The 25,685-nt window shown below is 33.9% G+C and overlaps 1 protein-coding gene across 41 annotated transcripts in view; it reads right to left on the minus strand.

Moving 5' to 3' along the window:
* Window positions 1-25,685, minus strand: part of PTPRD (protein tyrosine phosphatase receptor type D) — a 1,336,531-nt gene that overhangs the window by 270,337 nt on the left and 1,040,509 nt on the right. For all 41 annotated transcript variants that reach the window (XM_087886215.1, XM_087886206.1, XM_034410407.3 and 38 more), the window contains one exon: window positions 508-673. In XM_087886215.1, the coding sequence (XP_087742341.1) occupies window positions 508-592 (85 nt within the window). In that variant the 5' untranslated portion in view covers window positions 593-673. The remainder of the gene's footprint in view (window positions 1-507; window positions 674-25,685) is intronic.

Raw genomic sequence — 25,685 nt, forward strand, 5'->3', positions numbered from 1 at the left:
AAGTTGTGGGAGGATGTTTTGATGTCTAGAATATTTTTGCTCCTTACAATAAATACTACATAGGATTCAACTCAAACTGAAAACCATTTATAGGCTACAACTTAATTCACAAATTTATTGCATATGCAAAACAGGATTTTGTATCAGAATTTTTAATCATTTACAGTTCTATATCGCAATTTATACTGTGTTGAACATGGTCTTTGATATTTATTCTTAGCTTAGAGCTTAACAGTGTAATATATATTCAATTATTTACAACAGGTTCATAATAAACTGGAAAACTGTAACATTGGTGATATTTGAAAATGTCTGTTTACATGTAATTTATTTTTTATCCTTTCTTCCAACTTTTAAAATGGCTGGTTGTATACTTTCTTCAATGCTGTATAAAACTATAAATAAAATATAACAAAACTGTTCATTATGATCAGCCTAGGGCTTTGGGGTTTTGTTTTGGGTTTATTCAATAGGGGTACAAAAAGAGAGTAGAGAAAGCAGTCTTACTTTCAGCATCTGCACAAAGTAGGAAGCATAGGAGCACTCCTATTGGCCTGGCTATGTGCATCATCTGACAGCTTGGCACCAGCATGCTTCGACAGCTTTGGTCACTGGCTTAGAAGCCACTGCGAGTATCTCCAACCTGAAATTCCAGATGAAGAACTTTCAAAGCCTGAGAGGAGCAAGAAATAAAACAAAAGAGAGACAGAGAGACAGAGACAGAGAGAGAGAGAGAGAGAGAGAGAAAGACAAACGTTCAGAATGCTTTGCTTTTCCCCCTCCAAATTCACCCACAAAACATAGTATTAACAATAAAGGTAAAGTGAAGGCTCTGGAGATCAAGATTAGCCTTGCAAAATAAATTAAAAACTGTACATTTTAACAGCATTTATAAAAAGGCCAAAACAAAAATAATTATTTCCCAAGGCATCCTGTAAACTATACTGGGATTAATGATTCCTATGTGCTAGGAAATACTTTCTTTTCTTAGAAACATGAGACGGAGTTATTTCTAATGATATCCTCGTTTAATACTTAACTGAATAAAGCATATGGATCCTTTAAAGTAACATTTAGAAATAATCAACTTCCAGAACAAAACTCTGGTAAAAACAAAATGTCAGAGGGTGATTTATTTACATCAAATAAGAATGAAAGGGCCAAATCTGCTTCTGCTCCTAAAGTACTATCTGCAACAGTAGGACATAGGCATTTGTGTATTAATTTAACAACTGTGTCTCTGATTGTAGCATCTTATCATTCTTCTATATATTAAAGCAAACTTTCTGTTTTGTCTCTGGTTTAGTACTATATGTAAATTATGTAATTCATAATTAAATTATAAATAAATATCCCATATTCTGGATCAGTTTAATTTTATATCATATATGAACTAATGAATAATAGAGAGTGAACATCTGCTATTAAGAAGAAATAAATTTTGCTCTGCTTTAACTGTATTAGCAATAAACATGGAAATGTATGCCCCCTTGGAGAAAATTTTAGCTATATCTCAAAACAGAATTCTTGCACTAATTGTTCCACAATTATAGCTTCTAAAAGTAGTAAGAGACACTGTTTGGCAGCTTTGAAATGAGCACAATATAAAGAGAAAAACATTATAATAACACAAAAATATATTCACTGCATGCCAAAAAAATGTAAAAGGAATAAACAATAATAATGATAATAGCAGCACACCTTTGCATATTCATAAGCAACATTTTTAAAAAAACTGCTTTATGGTACAGAACAATATTTTGAAAAATCTATTTGAGGAAAGAACAAGAGAAGCAGATGTTACAAATGCACTACCATAAAACTCTTTCAAATGATATTCCTGATTTGATTGTTACTATCCAAAAGCGAATTTAAGAGGCATAAGCAATGTACTAAAAGTACCGGCTTTCTGTTTTCTTTGCTACCCACTTTGTGCCAGCCTTTCAAGTGACAGCAAAGTCCATGAGACATCATTCCTGTCGGATTCAATTTGTCTCTGTGCAAGCATAGAAGAACCAAATGCTGCAGCAATGACTCCACTCTTATCACATAAGATGGAAAAGTGTTTTTGCATGAATTCATTTGACAAAGTGATAACAAAGGATCAAACTATTTTCAGATTCTTATGGTATTTTGGATTTTAAAAAACCTCTTGTATCTCAATATCAGCTGAACAATTTTCAAGCTAGGCCTTTATAGAATCTACATAGGTCTTAATGATCAAATAAATGGCTCAGGAAAATAATGAAGAAAAAAATTGTGAGCTGCATCAAATTCATTTCCAAATATGTTATTACTCTAAGGTAGCAATGAAAAAAGCATTTTGTTCATAGAGTTGAAATGTGCGATCAGGTTTTGGTGGCAAATGAAAGGGACGTAATATAAAATATGTTCTGCCTACCTATGAGACAGGTTTTAGTTTCTTGTTTTCAGCTGAATGTATTTAGCTTATACTCAGAACTTGTGGGAGGGAGGACAGTGTACAATCTCACACTCTGAAATGGATTATTAAAACATTTCTCCCATTTTCCATGTATTTCAATATGCTATATTTTTAGAGTGTGAAATAGGCAAGAGAAAGTACATATCCTTTCCTGGTTAATTTCAGACATCCATCTATCTATCTATCTATCTATCTATCTATCTATCTATCTATCTATCTATCTATCTGAAATGATAAAGCATCACATGAAAATAAACACTGTGGTAAATGACATAAATACATGGTAACTGCTTTTTGTATTATATATATATATATTTATTTGTGCTGACCAAAGTCCCTTTCTCCCACCTTCCTCATTAGGTTGTCTATCTTTTTCCTCTGTCTGCTTCTTGTGTTTAATAGGAAAATTTTAACAAATGGCTTCAAAAGTAACTTCTGCTTCTCAGTATATTCTGAAAGACTATAGATACAAAACTTATATTGCCAAATGTTATACACAGTAGAAGGCTAAAAATAAAGATCAGGAATTCTGCAGCTATATAAATACCGTATTATGCTCAGTCGCCATGCAGACATAAGCCATTAACAGTAGCAAAGTCTTTGGTACTATACCCCTAGTGGCATTATTGTTCACATCACAAAACCCTGAATCCTTTGTGATGTGATGTCTTTTCTCTGAACGCTTTCAGAGTGCTATAAGTTGAACTAAGTAGAAAACATACTAATATGTTCCCTCAGTGACCCTTAGCCTTTTAGGGGGAGGGAAAAAACCCTCTTTCCTTGTTGGTATATCTACAGCAAGCTTTTAGTATTTTAGGCTGTGAAAATACATGTGTCTGGAATAGATAAATGGTTTTTAAAAATACTGTTAGTGAAGTCATGCGGATGACGGAGCTAGTAACAGGGATTAGCTGCTATAGGGGCAAATGCTGTCAAACTGTTTCACACAAATTCTGCTTCAGCCTTGACCTACAATGTGCTTTAAACCCCAGCCCAACCCTAGCTCATTGAAGAACAAATAATACTGCTAGATAGTGGTGAACAGGATGTAGGCATTTTTTAAAAACTATACTTGCTCTTAAATTAAAATCTCTACCTTCAAAACTCTTCACCTTTCAGTGCAGAGCAGGGGTGGTGTTCAGCCGGTTCGGACCAATTCAGGCAAACCGGTAGTTGCAACGATCAGCTGGCCCAGCCCACCTGTACCCACCCTAGCCTGTCCTATATTTCTTTCTTTCTAGCTCAGCTGATTCGTGCAGCACAGCTGATTTCCGCGCCTCTGCTGTTCTACTTCCAGGGCTGCCTTAGAAGGTAAGCAGCCGAGCTTCAAATTGCTGTATTTTGAACGCTGAGCGCAAGCACGAAGCGCACACTCACCAAACCGGTTGTTAAACTGGTTGCATCCCACCCCTGGTGCAGGGGGCATGTTTTATTCTTCACTGCTAATAAGAATAAGAAGTTACTTTTGACCAATTCTTTTAGAAGAATTGACCTTTTCTAACCTCCTAGAATAATAGAAAATTTGTGGGGATGGCAGAAGTAACTCTTAGAATGGAGAATTTTATATAAAAAATACTATTCTTCATGTTGCAGTTTGACAGGCAATGCTTCAGTATTTCAGAGAAACCAGGAGTGAAGATGTTTTCACAAAAACATTGCAAAAGATGTTTTGGAAGTTGCATGGAATGGTGCCTGTTATTCAGCCAAATGATACCCACTACAGAATAGATTCCCTCACAAATACACTCTAATTATTTTCAGAGAGATGAAAATTTATTCTACATTTGTGAAAAGTGAAAATGGGATAAAGGGTAGGAACAGTTCCATTGCCTGAGCAATATATTGACTCCCAGGTTGCATTTTTATTTTATCGAAAAAAATATAAGGATGTGTAATTATAGTTTTTAAACATTCTCTTCAATTGTTGCCTTTTTGACAAATCTAGGTTACTGAAAACAGATAAAAGATTATCTGTTTAAAAATAAATGTATACTATGATAGTTTAACAATGTGTTCTCTTTTCTGAAAATCTTCAAAGGCAAATCTAGATGCAGACAATTTCTATCATAAACACACAGTTAAAAGAAGGACTCAGTTTTCCAGTAAAGAAGTTTATTAATTTTCTGTGCACTGATCACAAAATTAATTTTACTGCATATTTTACATATTAAATTTACTGCAATAGATAAAAATATGTTAAGAAAAAAAAACCCTCAGAATTTACTGGCATGCCAAATATGACTCCCTATTAGGATGTACATATTGGAATGTAAAGTGATAAGCCAGACTAGACATACAATGTCAAAAAAGATGTCTCATTCACTCTGGGTAACAAAAAATGTCTTTTCTGAAGTAATGCATATATACATTAATGGCATCAAAACATAAAGTAGATGAGTGTAAAGTAAAAGTAAAGCAAGATGTATTATACAAATTAACTATGTATAACTACCTCATGTATTTTTCACTGAGGTAAATTTCAAATCTAAATTTGTTAATAGTGACATCAATCTAACTTTTTTTTCATATAAACAACAGGGAATTTTTATTTTAGTTTCTTCTGTTTTCTCTGAGAACTGGTCGAGGGATTTTGAGATAACATGTTACAAAACTCTATGGTGGTAAAGTGTCCTAGATTAAACAGCAGGGGAGTTAGATTGCTGGAAATGTTTAATTATAACAAAGATATGTGTAATCCATATCTTTATGTGAAAATAGTATTACTCTTGTTTAAATTTCAACTTCTTTAAACACCAACAGTTAGAGTAGAGGCATAGTTCATAGAAACAAAATATATAAAAAAAGGATCATGATATTTGCTTCTTGAAATGAGATTTGAGTTTGTTCTTCTGGTTGGTTTGAGGCCTCTGAGAGTGTGCTACGATGGAGGTATGAAAGTTACCCCATACCGTCCGTCCTCTTCATTTTAACTTTTTATTTAACTGTTGCTAATCTTAATTTTAATATTTATAATGTTTTTATATCTATGTTTTTATTCTATTGTAAGAGTCATTCCAGAGAGTGAGATATCTGTGTGAGAGGTATCACATGACCACAACTTATGCTAGCATCATCAGTGATTCTACTTGTTAAAAAACTGGCAATGAATGGTAATCATGTAATTGTCAGACACTGTGCCAGTTGTAAATCCCCATTGGTTGTGAAATGCCCAAATCTTGATTACTTGATTACATGGACTCTGCGAAAGGTGTAAATGCAAGGACTGATTGCAAAGTTACTTCAGCACCATCATAACTATCAATGGTTGCTAAACAGGGCAGTTGTTAAGTGAGGACTACCTGTAGCATGAATGTTGAAGATTTGAAAGAGCCAAACAGAAAGCTGACAGTTCTAAAGCTGCGACCTATCAGAGCAAAAACATTACTCATGTTTGTGGCATAGCCTCTCTAGGAGTCTCTCTAGGAGTCTCTGGAGGCTGGGGACAGCAAAAAACATCACTTCCTGTCCAATCGGGAACTGGGAAATGGACTGTTTCAGGCTTCCGGAGGGCCTCCGAGGGGATGGGGAAGGCTGTTTTTGCCCTCCCCAGATGCATAGAGAGGATCCGGAGCCAGATGAGAAAGAAAAACGGGCCTCCCCCCCGCCAAGCCTCCGGAGGCAGGAAACAGTCTGTTTCCCTACTTCTGGTGGGCCCAGAAGGCCCAAAAATCAGCTGGCCGGTGCGCGCATGCATGCTAGAGCTGAGCTGATGTGCCCACTGATATGGCTACACGTGCCACCTGTGGTACGCATGCCATAGGTTCACCATCACAGAATTAGGGGAACAATCTACATGTATATTTGTTTGTTTTAATGTACATTTTTGTCTTTTGTTTTAATGTACAGTTTTGGCTTTGTTCTTTTTTTTTTTTGAGTTTGTATTTTAACTTTGTGAATAAAATAAAATAAAAATTATTGGGGGGGAAAAAGTTGTACCATTATCACCGAAGACTGGTATTTAAGTTTCTTTAATTATTCATGTCAGTTGACACTCTTATAATTAGAATAATTATTTGCACATACTTTAAGTCTGCATATTTTGACAATCAATCTAATGAGAGCTATGCCACTGCCATTCTTAATCACCAATGAATCCTGGTAAATCAAGCCAAAATAGATCTTCATTTAGCATTTTGTTTCTCACACTTGAAGAAACAGAAATGGAGACCTCTACCTTTCCACTGTTCTTCACTTGCAACTGACATCTGGAGGCATGCTACAACCAATGTAACAGTAACATTAAATCTTCAAGACCAATAGTCCTTGATATATATATATCCACCATGACTTTATCAAAACAGCTTTTAAGGCTACAGCCATATCTTGTAGTAGTCAATTCCACAGGTTCATTATGTGGTGGGGGAAGAATTCAGATCCTGGAGAAATTTCACTTCATAATATTTGAGAAACACCCAGGATCAGTTAGAGTGGGCAGTATATATAAATTGAATATTTGGGTGGTTCCCAAATATTATGAAGTGAAATACATACATACATACATACATACATACATACATACATGCATGCATGCATGCATGCATACATATGTACAATGCTGGCAATGCCTTCCCCATGTTACCATGTACCATGATAAACTGTATGAACCCCATGTTATTGTTTAAAAAAATTGTATAAATAAGGCAGAATTTACCTTTGTTGAATCTATGCCCATTTTCCTACAGTAGGATTTTTCCTCTATGTGGCTATTTCTTGGCCCTTTATTTTCATTTCTATTAAATTTTCAGTAACAGAATTTCAATTTGTCTAGCCTATAATTTCCTGGATCATCCCTGGGCACCCATTTGAAAACTGGTGCCACATTTCACTCTCCTGACACTAAATCTGATTTCAGCAATTTTACATGTTTTTGTGAAGTCAGCTACTTCATATCTGACTGTGAAATGGATGCCATCGAGATATTGTAATTTTTTCTTACAGTGTAATAACAGGTCTTAGGAGAGCTTTTCCGGCTATCTTAATTTTCTTTAATTTTTCTGAATCTCTCCCTGAAAAGAGATTGAGGAAGAACAGATTCTGTTATTTCTTACATAATTTACATTGTTCATCAGGTTCAATAAATTCCTACTGGTACTAGGAAAACATTTGGCCCCTTTGATTTTTGCTTTTAATATCCTTTTCACTTTTCATACAATATTAGAAAACTTTCCCCTTCTGAAGTTCAATATGGCTTTGGTGACCCTGCTGGCAATTCCTAATTCCATGTATGCTAAATGTAATATCATTACCATCATGATTTATATGGGATACCATATCATGGTCATTGGTTAAGATTAAGTCTACTTGGTTCTAAAATGAACTGTTCTAAAGCAAAACCATTTATAATGTCTGGCATTTTTGGTTTCTTTATCATGACTTGACCATGAATTATTCTGGTCTATATAATAGTAACTAAAATAGGGCAGTTATTATATCTTGTATAAAAATTTTACCTAGCATGTAGAATTATCGAGGTAGCAAAGAAGAAGAAATAAAAAGTTTCTAGCTACTTCCATTAATTGATAAGTGAGCAAAGGGAGTGGCAATCTTTGGAGAATAGAGAGTATGCATTGATGAGCTGAAATTAAGAAAACCAGAGAAGAATTCAGGTTTTTATTTAAGTAGATCTTTATGATCCCCTAAAGCTTTTACTTAGCTTGGAAAAATGTGCTGATATCTCTGATGGGAACCTATAGACTTCATTGTAAGTAATAAAAAAGAGAAGAAAGGTTTGTATATCTCTTTTTACTTCTCATATATCAAATAATATGTCATATATAACCTTCTCTTTAGAATCTGCCGACAAAGGGACAATGGAAAAAGGAATCAGCCAATGCCACTGTTATTTCATACTCAACAATGATCTAGTTTGTTCAGCACACATACACACCACACTCCAAAAATGGCTGTTATTTCCTAATGTTCATTTCTCTAGAGGATGAAAGCCGTAGAGGACTTATATAAAGAATTTCCTTTTACTTTTCCATTGTGTTCTCCTAAAGCTACTTTTTAAAATACCAAAGGTTTGTTCATATAGGTATATGCATGAAATTATGGTAATCAGTTAAAAAGTTAATAAAATAATTCACTTTTGAATTATGATTCTGAATAGTTATTTCTTATATTGCCTACATTTGCCATACTAAACAAATTATGGTAAATTTTAAACATTACATAAACAAAGATACTTTGAGAATTACCTTATGTGTAGGCTTGTTTCTAGTACTTCTTTAATTAATCACAGTTAAAAGTAAAGAATCAGATTAAAGTATAAAAACTTTACAAGAGATGCAAAAAATGGTGATTGCTTTGAAACTATAAAGAAAGAAAATTGAAGAGGGAGTACACATCCCAGTGGTGATTTGATTTAGTAGTATTTCTAAATCCAGATTATGTCTAAACATTTGGTTACTAATTACTATAAAAATGTCCTGTGGCAATGGTTAAATAAAATAATAAAATAAAATTATTTATGAGCTGGAAGGAGAATGGTTGAGAAAGGGCATGGCTAATTTTCAAATGAATACTAACTGAGTCATCATATTATGATTGTAGTTGCATTGTAATAATGGTATAAAATTTTGAAGAGTAGATTAAGGCAACATTAGATATTTTGTCAACTCTAGGTTGAATGGGAAGGCTGGGAAGTGAAAGAAAACTTCAATACATATACTTTTTAATTGATGGCAAAAGTAGAATAATGGAAAAACATGTCAGTTATAATAATTGGTTACTTTCCCTTTTCAGCTATTACAATGATGTATTTAAGAGCTTTATTATTAGAGATATTAGCTTCTCCATGATAGAAGTTACCTCCATAATATATTAATAGTGTTCAACTCAGACAAAAAAGCAATGAAAAAAGGAATATTATGACATATAAATATGTCATAAGTAAGAACCATATCTCATATTATTGCTTTAACAGTCCATCCAGAACGTTTGTCTGTGGAACTATCTTTGATAACAAAGACCCTATATAATACTCACCAGTGTGGTACCCATGTCAAAATATAGAAAGCCAAATTGTTTGAACAGAAGAATGATTTTGTATTATGTTTTATTATATTGTTTACACAGCCGTCATTCTCACACAAGTGACTCTGAGCAGCATACAAAGATTAAGAAAGAAAACCAAAACAAACCACATCATGCAAGTTCTGACCTATATGACAGGAAGACTTTTGGCTGCTTTTCTTTTGCTATTTGTCCAAAGTAGAAAATCTACTTTCTATATACAATGAATGAGCAAGATATTGTGCAATTGTTTTAAATTTTTACTAATAAATTAATACCTCCTGACAACATACCATTCACATCTCATACTAACGATAAATCAATATTCCCTAAATATGTATGTGCTATAGTTTAACCTAGAATATTTTACATTCTTCACAAACAGCATCAGTTTTCAAGTTACTTAAATTAACCTCAAAATTTCAAACCACTTATACTTCCTGTCATTATCATTTTGAACTTGGAAGCAAGTCCCTTAGAGTTTAATATGTTTGTTCCCAGATTATTTATGACAATGTAATCAAAGTTTATTTTCTCTTTCCTATCTTTACCCTTGTTGACTATACTAAGAAAATACGGTGGGAAAGCTGAATGAAATCACTTTCAAAAGTATCTTTAATTTTAAAAGTTGTTAATATATCTCTCTTTACTTTAAAAAAAGTTATATACCATGTAAAATGATATGGAAAAAAACTGCATGGAAGACTATAGTGCCATTTAAGAGACTTTAATCTTTCACAGAAATCTTGGAAGCATTTAATGCTAATCCAAGAAAGTGACTACTACACCATATATTACAATGGATAAGAGTCTTCAAGTCTGTGCTTTCCCTGGAGTATTGTTCCAGATTGATTACCATCTTTATAATGAAATGCTCAATTACTGCTTTGAAATAGGTAATTATAAAGACTGTATGTATTTTCCAGTTAGGGATTTTGTTTTGATTTTCCATCTTTTAATTATTAGGGCATGAAAGGCAAATGAAAAAGTTCTAACTTCAATCTCCTTTTTTAAAAATTAAAACTATTGATGGTTTTATTCATAAAACTATACTGAATTCAAACTTGTAACATATAGTGGGGTTTTTATTTCTCACTACCAAGTGAACAATCAACTGCATCCAATTTTTCAATATAAAAATAAAATTTCATTGAATGCAACCTTAATATCTTAGGATCTTATTATTGAAAAAAAATGGGCCCATCTTTGGAAATAATTTCATGCAGCATGTTATGGATGGAAACTGATTGCATATGGTCTTTGACTGCTTTGTTAGATATGCAGAATGTACAATGACTTAAGACAGTTCTGTAACATGCTGGATCAGATGAGATGAGCAGATATAACCAAACAAAGTGGTCCCTCAAATTACCCAGCCTTATGCCATATAGGCGTTTATAGGTCGTTACCAGCACTTTGAATTGAAACCTGAAACAAAATGGCAACCAATGGAGTTTGTGGAGCAAGTATAACATGCATTTATCTAGGGGCTCATATAACTGCCCATACTGCTATATTTTACATCAGTTGAAGTTTCCACATGCTCTTCAAGGTCTTCCCCATGCAAAGCACACTACAGTAATCCATACAGGATAAAATTAGGGCATGAGTGACTGAGGGTAAGGCTTCCTGATCTATGAATGGCACAAGTAGTGTCCAACCTGAAGTTGTGCAAAAGTCATCCCAGCCATGACTGCCATATGCTTTCTGAGCAGGTGTCATGAGTCCAGAAAGAAACAAACACACACCCATCCCAGATTACAGATAGAGTCTGTATGGGTGAGTTCATACCATCCAGCACTAAAGAGGATAAATTCCTGGATCCCAACGGCTGCCTGTACAAGAAACCCAGAAACTCTGACCTTAGAAGTAATTGACAATCCCGGCTTGCCTCTCTGATTATTGGATTGTATTTCGACTTCTTTTCTGCATGTTCCTACTGCAAGCAAAATTACTCAAGCCAGCTTTCTTTCCAAGACATCTTGCTCCTTTGTTGTTTATCTATTTAGCTTTCAGTGAATTGCTATCATTACCTAGCATCTCTCTCTCTCTTTCTCTCTCTCTCTCTCAGAAAAAGAGGAAGAAGGAGAGAGAGTTTGAAACATGAAATTGCATAGGTTGAATCAAAGCCTACTGTTCTCCATCTAAAGCTCCATATCCTCAGGGCACCAAGTCAAGGCAGGGACAGCATCCTTAATACATCAGCAGCAGAGATATACAAAGGAGTATCATTAACATATTTATGGTATCTGACTCCAAGAAGATGAACGACCTTGCTCCACAGAGATGTGAAACAGAAAAAATACTGAACCCTGAAGAATCCCATAAAGTACAGGGTGAGGGTAGGACATTTTCCTGATGACCAATACCTCCAGGATCTGGCCATGGAGGAAGGAAGAAAACCAACATAATCTAGTACTATCGCTCCATCACTGAAATGGCTCCAGAGGGATTCCATTGTAGGTGGTATTGAAAGCTAAAAGTCAAGTAGAACAATATCGGATGCATTATTTCCATCTTGTTCCCACCAGGGTTCATCTAAAAGCGTGACCAGTAGTGTTTCAGTCTCGTGTCCTGGTCTGAAACCTGATTGAAAGGGGACCAAATATTCTATTTTGTTCTGGATTCTCTGAAGATGCTACAAAACAACTGAATACTGGATATTGAATGAAAATTATCTAGTACAGTTAGGTCTAGCGATAGCTTCTTGAGGAAGGGGCAAACCATCTCCTTTTTAAGATTGAAATATAGTTGTCAATACAATCACTGACTTGAGCAAGTTAAATAAAGTCTATATATAAAAAGAATTATTCCCTTACATACGTATTGGGAAAATTGCAAATAGAAAATTCAAAGCTCTAGATTTACAACTGGAAGCTGTATTTGGAACAGCTCTTAATTTAACCCAACCCTAAATTAAGAGAAAGGTATATCTGTTCAACACATAATTAGGAATTTCAATTCACCCCATTTCATGGCCTCCAAAACATACCTCGCTATTTCAAATAACAATTTCATATCGAACCATTATGTACAAAATAGAGTTTGGCATTTTTTGATGATCATAAAATGTGGCAGAATTTAAAAAGTCCATAAGGATTCAAAGCGATGACAGCCTCTATGAGAGTACTATCTGCTATATATTTGTCAGATATTCAGAGAAATAGTTTATAAAAGCCAGATTAAAGTACATTGTCAGATACAAAGGGAGGTATAAAATAAAACCAAAACTGAAAAAAAACATTGCTATTGGAATGTTTATTCTAATTAGGCTTGTTCCTGTATATCCTGTTTCCCCCAAAATAAGACATCCCCTGATAATAAGCCCAATCAGGCTTTTGAGCACATGGCAATACGGCCAAGCGCTTATTTCAGGGTTCAAAAAAATATAAGACAGGGTTTTATTTTCGGGGAAACGTGGTAGTTTCCTTCAAATTATATTTCCACAGAACCTGTATTCAGTAAACTGCACATAGAACCTGCTGTGCATTGTGCCCTATCACTGAAGACAGCTGCAATATCCCAAAGCCTTTCAAAACAATTTCTCCTATGAACTAGCAGACATTTTTCCTGAGGGTTAACTGAATGTGAGTGGGTGGAGAAAGTGCTTTTAATTTCAAGGGTCAGAAGTTAGGAGAAAAAACTATAAATATTTCCATTCCTGAGCACTCGTTCTGCTGCACCAGGCTGTTAATTTTAAAAGAGGTTCTGCTATTGAAGGAAGTCTATCAGCTGCTGAGGTGATGGCTAATATGTATCATGTGGTTCCCGAGATGGATGGAAGAACTTTTATTATTATTTTTTTCACTATATAAAAGATAAACAAAATCAATTTGACTCCCTTAAAAAAAGAAAACTATTCAAAATTATTGTGTTAATATAAACTAAGATTAGAATTTATGACGCTGAGTCTCAGCACTTCAACTATGACACGAGGTTGGCAGCAGAAGAGTTAAGAATGCATGTTTAATAATGTGTGAAGTTCACTGGTTGTCCAGACACAAATTGAAGTGAGCTATATTTTATCTTCAGGAGATTTATGCATCACTTTGCTTTACAAAGCTTAGATTAATAGTTCCAAAGAATGCTAAAAAGATTATACATACTGTCAATGATATAGTCATTCACTGAATAACAGCATTGTATTTTATGCTGCTATAATATTTTCAAACTCTAATAAGTGAGGAATACTGACTATTGTGCAAATAATAAGTTTCTAAATATTCAACATATTATCCAAATCCCAAATGACTTTTATGGAAGTTTAGAGATTTCTTCTCTTATAGTTATTTTCACATTATTGTATAAAATCATTTTTTCTTCTTTAATTCCATAATTTAATTTTTAATTCATTTTTCATTTTCATTAATGTTGTTAATTAATTTTAATTCATAATTACACAATATATCAGATCAGTAATTCACTTAAATTTCTGTGGAACATTATTTGTTTATTTATTTGTACTTGCATTGCTTATTTTTACAAATAACTCAAGCTGAGGACATATCCAATATACTTTCATCCTCCTCACTCTGTGAGATGAATTGGGCTGAGACAGAGTGACTGGCCCCAGGAGAATGGGATACTGGGTGACTTTGAGTCAGTCACTACCTCGTATCTCAAACTACCCTCTAGATTAGAACTAGTTGTGGGGAAAATCAAAGAGCGTGCTATTTTATTTATTTAAAATAATTCTTTACTCCAATTGTCTTAAGCTTTTGGGAAAAAATTTGAAATAAACAAATGAATAAGTAATTCTTTTCTACCTAAGCTTAAAATAGTATTATTACCATACAGAAAATAATTTCCAACCTTTAGAATGTTGACTTTCAAACATCAAGGTAACCAGCTATCTAAATATTTAAAATGCAAAATGAGAGGACAATAACCACATTTGCATGTGGCAATAAACCAGTGGTGAAATCCAAATTTTTTTACTACTGGTTCTGTGAGCGTGACTTGGTGGGCGTGGTGTGGCTTGGTGGGCGTGGCAGGGTAAGGATACTGCAAAATCTCCATTCCCACCCCACACTGGGGCCAGCCAGAGGTGGCATTTGCTGGTTCTCGGAACTACTCAAAATTTCCGCTACCAATTCTCCAGAACCTGTCAGAACCTGCTGGATTTCACCCCTGCAATAAACCATGATTGGGAATGATTATTTATTTTCACCAATTCCTAAACTAAGAAACTACAGCTACTTGAAAATCATGAACGTCAAGGCATGATGATACCCTGTAATCTATCATTATATAATGCTACATGTTTCAACATTACTATTCAATTTTTATGCAAAGAATTAAACATAAACCCTGGAAACTCATATTGTGTCTTGCCTCTTGTTTGGTACAAAACAGAATTCAAAGACTGAGAGTTCTCAACTGTCATTCAGCCAAGTTGCAAAGCAGTATATATAAATCACCCTTTTCAATACAGTCCAAACATAATATAACCAAAGATGGAAATATTTCAGATTTTGGATTATAATTTTATAAAACATTAATATCTTTAAATTTTAACTGCCTTCTGAAATCTTGTTCACCATAGCGATAATATAAGAACCGAGGTTCCTACACATTTACTATGTTTCCAGTATAAAAAAGATGAGACAAAATATTTTCAAAATATTTTCTGAGAGATTCATGCTTACTATGGCCTTTAATTTTTTTGGCAACAATAAATTGTGGTTTCAGTAAAGTCTGTCATACTGTCAATACTTTTGGAGTTTCTACTGCTGTAGTTTTAGCAAAGGCATTTGGACCAAATAATGTATATAGGAAGTATTTTAATATACATATTTGCGATTAACATTCTGTGACACAAATAAAGTCATCATTTTCAAACTCCCCTATGTATTATTGAAATAATAATGGGACCAGAACAGAGTTGCAAATTATTAATCCCAAGTTTTTTTAAATAGAAATAAAACCCAATCTTTTATTTCTTACCTTAATAAAAACATGTAATACAATTCAGGAACTAAAAATGAATTAAAATCTAAGTACAAAAATATCATATTCAACTATTAACAAACACGAAATCTGAACTTCTACTATTGAACACACGCAGCACTGAAAAAACAACCAAAACATATTCTTAAAAGAATCTTTAAAAATCCTATAATATCCTTTAAAAATCAGGAATCTTTGTGAAAACATTTAAATGACCTAAACTCAAATTATTCTCCCTTCTTTCACTTTCGCTCCTGGAAATAGAAGAAGAAAAACTGGGAGATAAGTGAAAAAAATAGTTCTATATAACTGAGAGGTCCATTGACCCTACAAATCAAAAAAATCAATTTTAAATGGACTGGCGTGGAACTTCTGCATCTGGAGAGGTAGCCATCTGTTGTTAGAGATAATTAACAATCTTTTAAGGATCATAAAATTTTGTGATGACAGTTTCCAAGGATAAGCCAAGTATTAGAGGATATGGAGGGGGAAAAAAAACCTTTATTCCTTGCTATCTGGCCCTGAGATAAAGATGATGGAATTCTCTGTGCTACTGCACCAATTTAAAAAGAAAAACATATTTCAAATTGTTGCTTGTAATATTTTACTTTGGTCAGAATTCACCTAAACTGGCAATAGGATCGGAAGATTGTGAAGAGCAGAATCTAGTTGATTCACAATTGGCTTTTTCAACAAACTGAGCAGTGTATTTGGAATAGGTCCAAGGAATGTTTGTTGATAGCTTGTAGTGAAGTCTCTTTATATTATAAATAAGACATTCTAAACCAACAGGCAAGCAAACAAACAAAATCTGGTTTCTTGACCCTGGATTTGATCCAAAACTGCCCTGGCACAACATCTGTTGTTCAGTTATTCTTATGTCTTGAGCAGTTCAAGCTGCAATTAACTTCTCAATTGCTTTAATTTTAGCTTCTTTTAATTTTTCCTTGATTTTGCTCTATTTCTTCTCAATCTTCTCAGCCTCATCAGCAAATTTTGATAACTGTCTAATTAATGTATTGTGATAAAGAATCTCAAAATTGTTTACTCTGCAAGGAATAACATCAGATAGATTTTATGGTATAAATGTATCTTTCTGTATATTTATATTTATATGTAAATTGGGGTGTCTTACAGATTTCCCACCTAGTAAGAGAGGTAGAAACCTCACTCTGTATGCTTGGGGAACATAATTTTGATTTTGAGGCATTATTATCTTCCCCAAATACCAAGAAACAATTTGACAGACTTCCAGTAAGATGGCAATGTGCTAAAACAGTTTATTTTTATTTCTCTATGAGCTGAAAAAATAAAATGTGTAGAGTCTTTTTCAAAAGATCTGGTAAGCAGTGCATAATAATTAAACGTTGAACATTAAAAAACTAAAACAAAGTACATGTGACATTAAAACTGTGAAGTAAAACATATAAACACATCAAATCTTTTTAATCCGGCAACATCTCTAAAAAATCATTATGGTGATGAAAATTAGGGCACTAAGCTTAAAACTGTATACATTTTTTTCAAATAATAAAAACAACTTAATGTACTTTGCTTGATATATTTATCTTTTACTAATGTTATATTGAGCATTAATCACATAACTTCAGAAAATCCCTGCTTATTGATATTATCTTTTCTGAAAATATATCTTTGTTTAAAACAAACAAAATTACGGACCATGATTTTTTTACCTGAAACTTTTTACCGGTAATTGTCTTTCTTTAAAATCTTCCAAAGGTTAAGTATCTCATTCAGTGTTATGGAGCACAGACAAAAAAACCCTGATGGAACTACTCCAGCCAGTATCGGCCTCATCATGCTACTGATGCCACATTTTTGGAAGGTGCAGAGGAAGGGGCTAAGCAAGAAGGTACATCTTTTCCATGGCATTTTCCATGACATGTTGATTCAGAAGCTTTTAAACCTGAAGTTGTTTCCAACAGCCTTCTCTTGGTTTATCATGGCATCTTTAGTTGCAATTTTTATTGCTCACAGTTTTATGTTTGTGTAATATTATTTTACTGTTTTTATGGCTGTTATACTGTAAATGTAAGCCACTGAGTGTCTCTAGATTGTGGTGGGATAGGAAGGAGAAAAATAAACGCAAGCTGAAGGGGACAGAGCTATTTTTTTTAGAATTAAAATTTTACCTTTCCCCACTGCCAACCATACATCTGGTCCCTCCTCCCCTTTACAAAATGCACCTTGAGATCTGACCTCAGATCGTACCTATCCTTGATCTGTACCACAATCTCCCCATGACATTTTAAGCTACACTGCTATTGTACTAATTTGAATGTTTTATTTAATTGTAATTTTAAAAGTACTGAATTACAAAAAAAATCAAAGGGAAATCTTTTACTTATTTTTAGTAACACTGATTTTAAAAATCACAAGATGTTTTCATACCCTCAAAAAGAGGACCTGTCTCAAAGATACCAGAACCAAGGAGAGACAAATTTAATTCTATTATTTTCTTCTTCTTTATCATCATCAGCAGCAGCATCACTTTTGTCTTTATGCAAGAAAACAAGTTGCTCAGCCCCACCTCAGCTGTCACACCAGGCAGTATTAAGAAGAAGCACCAAATCAAGGCATTTCTCTTCTGCAGGAATGTGAGAAGTGGACAATACTTTGTAGCCTATAAACTGAAGTTGCACCAAGGCAGGATGGTGGTAGAAATTAAAGGCAAGTTGGTTTACTTTATTGTCATTGCACCTCGTACAATGAAATTAAATGCCATCTTCAAGAATTCTCCCATCATCTGCCAACGTTTGTTCTTCTCTAGCATTTATCTACAAATTGTAGGAAGAAAAATCCAATCCAGTTCCAAGCTGGCAGAAAGACACTGGAAATAAAATGGAGGCTGGCTGGTTGGAAAAAGGTCTCTGTTTATTTGGTTTCCAGAAACTTCCGTGACAGCAGCATGGGGTGGGTGACAAAATGGCTGAATGAGTGGATGGATTTTTATAGGATTCTGGGGTTTGGTGATTGAGATGCTCCAGGGGATTGTGCAATATAGTGAGCCTTGTGTCTTTTATGGTGGTGGGTTAATCCTGCTATGTCCTAAAGGTCATGTCCTGTCCTTAGAATTTGGATGGGGGAATGTAAATTCTAAACCCCATCAGTTCCATCCTGGGGAAGCTGGGTTGAAGGGATTTTGTTTATGAATAGGCTGGCCTGGATTTCTTAATGGGCACAAAATATCCATGTCTAAAGACTTCAGGGTTTTGCTTGAGGCATCTTGAGTTTTCCTATAGCAGGAAGACTGGGGCTGCTCTCTGCCTTCAAGAGCATGTTTCTGCATTTTTCTTTTCGGGAAATATAATATTCTGCTTCTTTTAATATTCCCCAAAATATTTCATTCATGGGGACGGGGGGCTTCCCACAATATGCTGTCCTTTCAAAGAATGCATCCCCAAATTATATGTATTTCACTCTGGATTCTTCAGCTTCCCATATAGATTGTTTCTAGTGGTGTTGAGATTACTACTTCTGTATGTCTAAATACTTCAAGCATTATAGCATACTTATTTCTAATTGGGTAGGTACAAATGATACTCTGGTACCTCCTGAACCCTTCCAACTAGTGCTAGGCCAGCCACTAAAACTAAACCATGTGTAACTAATGGATAATGATAGGAATATGGTGAGATCAATATCTATGTTTGTCACCAGGAAATAAATAATTGTGTAACCAATGCAAATGAATGTAGCAAATTCAAAAGCAAAGTGGCACAAATTTATGATGTTCTGAATGTGCCTATGTTCTTATTATGGTTGAAAGCATAATTAGCCCTTTCATAGTTATTTTTTTCAATATAGACATATTCAATTATTTCATTGTAAACCTGACAATTATTTGCTTAAATAACTGCACGTGTTACTAAGAACATCTAAATTTTATCATTAATATGAAAAAGAGCCCACAATTTTATCACAAAGTTCAAAATTTTAATACTTCAAGCTATTTGTGAGCATGATTTTCTTGTTATTATTATTGTTAGGTTTTTTTTTTTGTAAGCTACAACTGCAAATAGTTTGAAGAGAATGGAAGAGCAGAAGTTTGAAGAGATAAGAGGAAATCAATTTTTATGTTTGCTCCAGATTGTATTTGTTGGCAAATATCATTTGTCTGCCAAAATCTGTTGAGTATTTTTCTTAGAAAGTTCTGTTGTGTCATGTGGAACAACACAAACACATTTCCACAATTAGACACACTACATGCACTGGAATTTTAAGAGCTTATTCAAATTACATTTATTTCTTACTTGCTATGTTTTTTTTGTTTTTTTTTGCTTTGATTTGTTATTGCTAAAGAAACACTATGAAGTCTTTAGCATCTATATTATATTACAGAAATTTTTCTTAGGTTACACATTTTCTAAAAAGCTGAAACAAGACAGGAATATAAATAATTATAGCTCAGACATTAAATTTAGTCTGTGTACTTTTATTCTCTGTCATGATTCTTGCTCCGCTTATTACATAGATTTCCTGTGGTGAATATTAACCTACAGTTAGGTAACAGTACCAATAGATACATGTTATCTATCATTAACACATTCAGCTGAATGCACACACAAATCTTCCTATAATCAAGAATGCTGCTTTATCAAGAAACCTGATTGTATGGAAACTGATAAGCAGATTTTCTTCAATGAATTTATTAGTCTTGCACAAAAATACCAAGTGATTCTCAACCCTGCATCTTTTACTTAGGTAGAACCTAAATTACATAGCTTTTTGCAGAGTACTTTCAGTACTTAAGAATCCAAGAGCAACATTTCATCTTACTTAATTTTTGATTTTGTCAGCTTTTTGAAACATCACTATTAAAAACTGTTTGGTTATCTCATCTAGGCACCTTTTCAAAACTATGTTTCTTTGGCCAGCTCATTGACATTGTAATTTCACCAGAGATTATTCACAATATACATACTTTCACATAACATAAATAAATAACTAAATATAGCAGGTTCTATGTAGCCATAATCAAAACCAAGAATGCATGTTTCCAAGTTAGCAGTTTTATGTCTGCAGAAATCTGATCTTTGAGAAAAAAAACTATTTGAAATAAGCCAAATGAACTAAAACCTTTTACAAGCTCTTAAATTTTATTATCATTTTAACAGTAATGAAAATGTTTTTCCCAAATATATAGCAATCAAGAAATATGTAATGCTGAATGTATAAATGTCACTAAAGTGAAACCGCTTACCCTAGGCTATTAATAGCAAACAATTTATATTATATTTCTTAAAAAAAACCATATAGCTTGAATTAACTTCCATTTCAAGAATAATTCATTCATATCCAAAGGAATTATTTAATTATATAAACTTTATATGATTATGTCACATGATATTTAGATTTCTTATACTAGGACATAATATAGAACAAAGAGTCCTTTCTGACAGCAAAATGTATTAAGCCATTCTGACATTGTTATATAACCTCACAAACAATGGTCTGTTTGATTAAGAGGTTTATTTACGTAGAGATAAGAATTTATTTACTTCTAAAACTTCAGCAATGCAATTCTTATCCATTCATTCTCAATACTGAGAAATGAATTTAATTAAAAACTATATTTAATAGTCCTCAAAAAAGTGTGAAAAAAGAAAAATACACTCTTGTATTGATTTGAAAATATTTTTAAAATATTTAATCTGATACCACAGTAATAATAATTGATTAAACGTATGCTGCCCAACTTCCAATGACTCTGGGAAGTGGGGGGGAGCTCAAGAATAATCAAATGAAGAAATTACAATAAAATCAATCATAAAATTAAAATTAAAGATGGTAATTGTGACAGACCAGGTGGAATGAAGTAAAGGCTTGGTTGAAGAGCCAGGTTCTTTATGGCTCTTTTATACAAAAATAAAATGAGGGTATTTGGATCTCGGGAAGAACTTCTTTCAGAGAGTAGCTGTTACTATGGAGAAGCCGAGTTTCCAACATCTCAATAAATGACATTTTTTAATTGAAGAAACCCAGATTCTGCAAATCCTGCAAGATCTTTTTATGCTTTTTATCCTCATTCCAGTAACACTTTCAACAAATAAAATTCCTTACTCATATGACACTTCGGTGGTAAATTATGACAATAAAGTTAAAAGAAGATTGAGTTAATGCATATATCACAGATTTGTTATATATTAATTTTAATTTAAAATGTTTGAAAAAATGCTGTTAAGAAATTTCTCAAAAAAATAAAGTGACCGATAGTCACCATTACATTAGTGCAAACACTGAAAAGCTTATCTTCACTGTCTGGTTACACCATTGCCAGAATAGGTATAAATGTTTCTAGAAGCAGAACTGGATGCAATCACTGTCTATTAATCTCTCACTCACCTTCAAAGTGACCTCAGGTATTCTTCTCTGCTTCACTTCCAAAGTATACTTTTCCATCTTATGTTGTCTTGAGTGCTTCTGTCTATTTGGAATGAAGTGGTTCAGTTTGCTGCAGGCTAACCTTAACATCCCGCTACTTCGGAGAAAAAGGATTTCTCATTTCACAAAGTCAATTACCATGCACTCTAATAGTTTCTCTATCTCCTTTTACCAGCACCGCTGAAATAGCACAATGGTTAAGATCTTTGCTTCATCCAGCAGATTTTTTTTCTTAATTATGATTCTCTCCCCCCCCCCACCTCTTTTCCTTAAGTACTGTAGCTAGTTTTCTCTCTGGGGTTTAAAAACATAAGTCAAGGGAGATACCTTTATAGAGGTTTGGGGGGATTGGTTTTGGGTTTTTTTGCTTTTTTAAAAAAGTCCTGGAAAAAACTAGTTTTAAAAATCACTTTTAAAATTCCTGGATAAACTTATTTATGTTTACTTTTTAGAGTAGAACAGTACAAATGACCTTTTTTTTTTAAAAAAAAAATTGCTTCTATGCATCCATATTCCATACATTTTTATGCTTGAACTTTGTAGACATGATTTAAATTTAATTTTCTATCTATGTATGTATGTATGTATGTATGTATGTATGTATGTATGTACTGTATTTTTTGGAGTATAAAACGCTCTGGACTATAAGACTCACCTACCTTTTTTGGTGAGGAAAACAAGAAAAAGAAATCTGCCTCTGCCTCCCAGCAATTTTGCCTCGTTGCAGCAAACAGCAAATAGCCTGCTTTACTTTCATTTTCGTTTTCAGCATAGCTTGATTAGCACAAGAAAAAAAAAGTCTGCTCCCAGCAATTTACGTCCTTGCAGCAGAAGCCCACACAAACAGCTGAGAGTCGGGAGGCTGATCCAACAGACAATCAACTTGTGCTAATTAGGCTGTGCTGAAGCTGAAATGGGCTGTTTCTTCTTGCTGCTTGCTGCAAGGAGGTAAATTGCTGGGTGGCAGAGGCCAAAGGGTGGGGGCCAGTGGGTGGGCGGGGCTACATTCGGTGTATAAGACGCACTAAAATTTCACCCCCTTTTAGTGTGCACATATGAGCAAAAGCAAGAGAGAAAGAGATGGAGATGGAGATGAAACTGTCGACTCTACCAGGTGGACCAGATCAGGAATCAACTCCACAGGAAGTCTAAGACTACTTTTATGAGACCGGCTACAGTAACAGAATCTTAATGAGCTTCCTCACCTTCTCATACCCTTGTCAATTAGAAAGGTGTCTGACTCAGCTCTTTAACACGGACTCTGCTTCTTTTGTATGTAAACTATATTTTCTCCTTGTTTGGCTAATGGATCTTGCCTAACTCCATCAAGATCATCTTCCCAACATTCTACAAAAACGTTTTTCAAAAAAAATCTCATGGGATACTGGTGCTCTAATAAGCATTTGAAAAGGTTGTTTTGCAGTATGCAAACTGAATTTAAGAACATTATTTTAAAGCATTAGAGGAACTATTTCCCCTGCAAAGTTCAAAATTTGCAGGCAGAGCCAGTTCTCTTTTGTTTACTTCCAAACCAGTTACGTGAACATGGAAAAAGACATATTTGATATAATTATTTGAAGAAATGTGTTTTACTCAGGCTACCGTAAGCAGTGAAGCATTTCATGTGCTTTGCACAGATAGAATGGAAGATGGCCATAGGTAGAGGAAAATCAACTGGAAACTGAAAAGCTTACTATGCACCATTCCTTCTTTTAGCACTCCAGTTACGAATAAGCCAATTCTTCTTCACTGTCTCTATGGAAATTCTTAGTCATCCAGGTCATGGTTCTCCCAAACCTGTCTACAACACAATCCTTTCAACTCAATAAGGGTGCAAACAAAGTATCCTTTATACTGTGCAGAATATGAAATGTCCAAAAGCAAAAAAATAGTGGACTAAAATATACACCTGGCTAGAAAAAATGATAAAGGATTGATTTAAAACCGGAAATATTTCTGTTGGGCATCATACCAGACAGTAAAAGGAATGCATATTTAATAATACATGTGTTAACAGCAGCCAGAATCGTGTTCGCACAACACTGGAAGAGCGAGGAGATCCCCACAGAATAGAAGATAATAACAAAAATTTTAGAATGTGCAGAAATGAATAAACTAACATTTGAAATTAAAGAAAAGGAAGACACTGAATATTCTGAGGTATGGGATCTGTGTTATCAATGGTTATATAAGAGAAAAAAGACTTAGAACTTCTAAAATTACAAGAGAAAGAATAATTTTATTATTAGGGTTGATTACTGTAACATTAATTTTGATTAGTATTAACAATTAATATGTATTAATGAGGAGAAAACACTGTTATTATGAGATTACTATTAGAGAATACTATTATTATGATGATGATGAATATTAATCAAAAGAATTGTAACCAGACAACATAATGTCTATTTGGATTTTGAACGTATTGCTCTTTCTATTTATATTAATTAAAAAAAAAGAATATGAAATTAGGAAAGGTTACATACGTTTGATTGTTTCATTTTAATTTACATAAACAGGGAATAAGAAATGGCCCAGCTTTGACAAAGTGGAAAAAGTGAAAATTTCCTCCTTAAGTCATATTTAATATTGGAATCAGAAGACACCAATAAAATTGAATAATACAATTTTCAGAACAAATAGAAGGAACCACTTAATACAGAACATATTTAAACTATCAACCTTACTATTATTTTTATATGCATGGTCTTAAAAGGAATTAGATAATGCTATGGATAATGAACTTTTCAGTGGCCATATATTATTTCTAGTATTAAAATTTAGACTATTAGGATATGATTTGTCATCAAAACAAAATGTTAGATTACATTAGTCTATGGTCTCAACCAGCAGTTTTTCTTAAATTCTTAGAAGTGACACACACAATCAAAACCATAGCTTCTCTCTAGCATATGAAAAAACGGTTGCATGCAATTCTGAGAAGATAATTCTTAGTCTTCTTCATTTCTCCACTACTAAAAGTAATATATAAATATAACTAATAACCACCAATAAGTTTATCTTACACAAGTAGTCCACATTTAGGCCTGAATGCTCAGTTATGGTTCCATTATATTTCATATCATCTTAGTAAACTTATCTGTGCTTCCATCACAGCCATGTCCTGCTTAGTGCATTGCCTCTTGTTTTTATTTAAACTTTTCTTTTTTGAGCATTTCATCAACTCCATCCAACTTTGCCTATTCTCCATTCCCTTTTCTCTCATCCCTTTCACTATATCTTGATTTGATCCTCACAACAGCACCAACATGAATGGGGGAAAATGTTAGACCTGCCACAGCTGAAACCTATTGGCTCCATTTTTTGAGAAAGGTATAGTTTACTAGAAGTCAAATATATTGCAGTAAAGCGTAGCCAGAACTGAATAGCGTGCTAAAATCCCGAAGTTCAACTTTTCCTTCCCTTAACTGACTGCCATCGCTGACCACTCCTTCCTCCCATGTCCAATTGGGTTGAAGCAAGAGATTTTCAGAATGGTCACTTCAAACGTAGCCTGGTATGCAGCTGAATTCTTCTTCCAGCTGGGTGACCTTGAAGCAGCATCTCAGGGAGATACAGCAGTTAAAACTTTCACTTTCCCCCTTCAAGCATTCCCCCCATCCCAGAGTTCATTGCAGACTGTCACTGCATAGTAACAAGGCACATAGCAATCGTAAAGTGGCAGTTGACAGAAAGGTGTCTGAAGCAAGTCAGACTAGTTTTGAACATATTAATTAGAACTTATTAATTGCATAATTAGTGAAATGGGATTATCACCAATCTAAAACATCATTTCTTCTCTCACAGTTAACCTAACCTTTTGAGACACATCTAATGAGCTATCATGCATTGATAGTTACTCCACTAATAAGTT

This window comes from Pantherophis guttatus, chromosome 2, assembly GCF_059756535.1.
Source record: "Pantherophis guttatus breed Tessera chromosome 2, ASM5975653v1, whole genome shotgun sequence".
NCBI classification, from domain to species: domain Eukaryota; kingdom Metazoa; phylum Chordata; class Lepidosauria; order Squamata; family Colubridae; genus Pantherophis; species Pantherophis guttatus.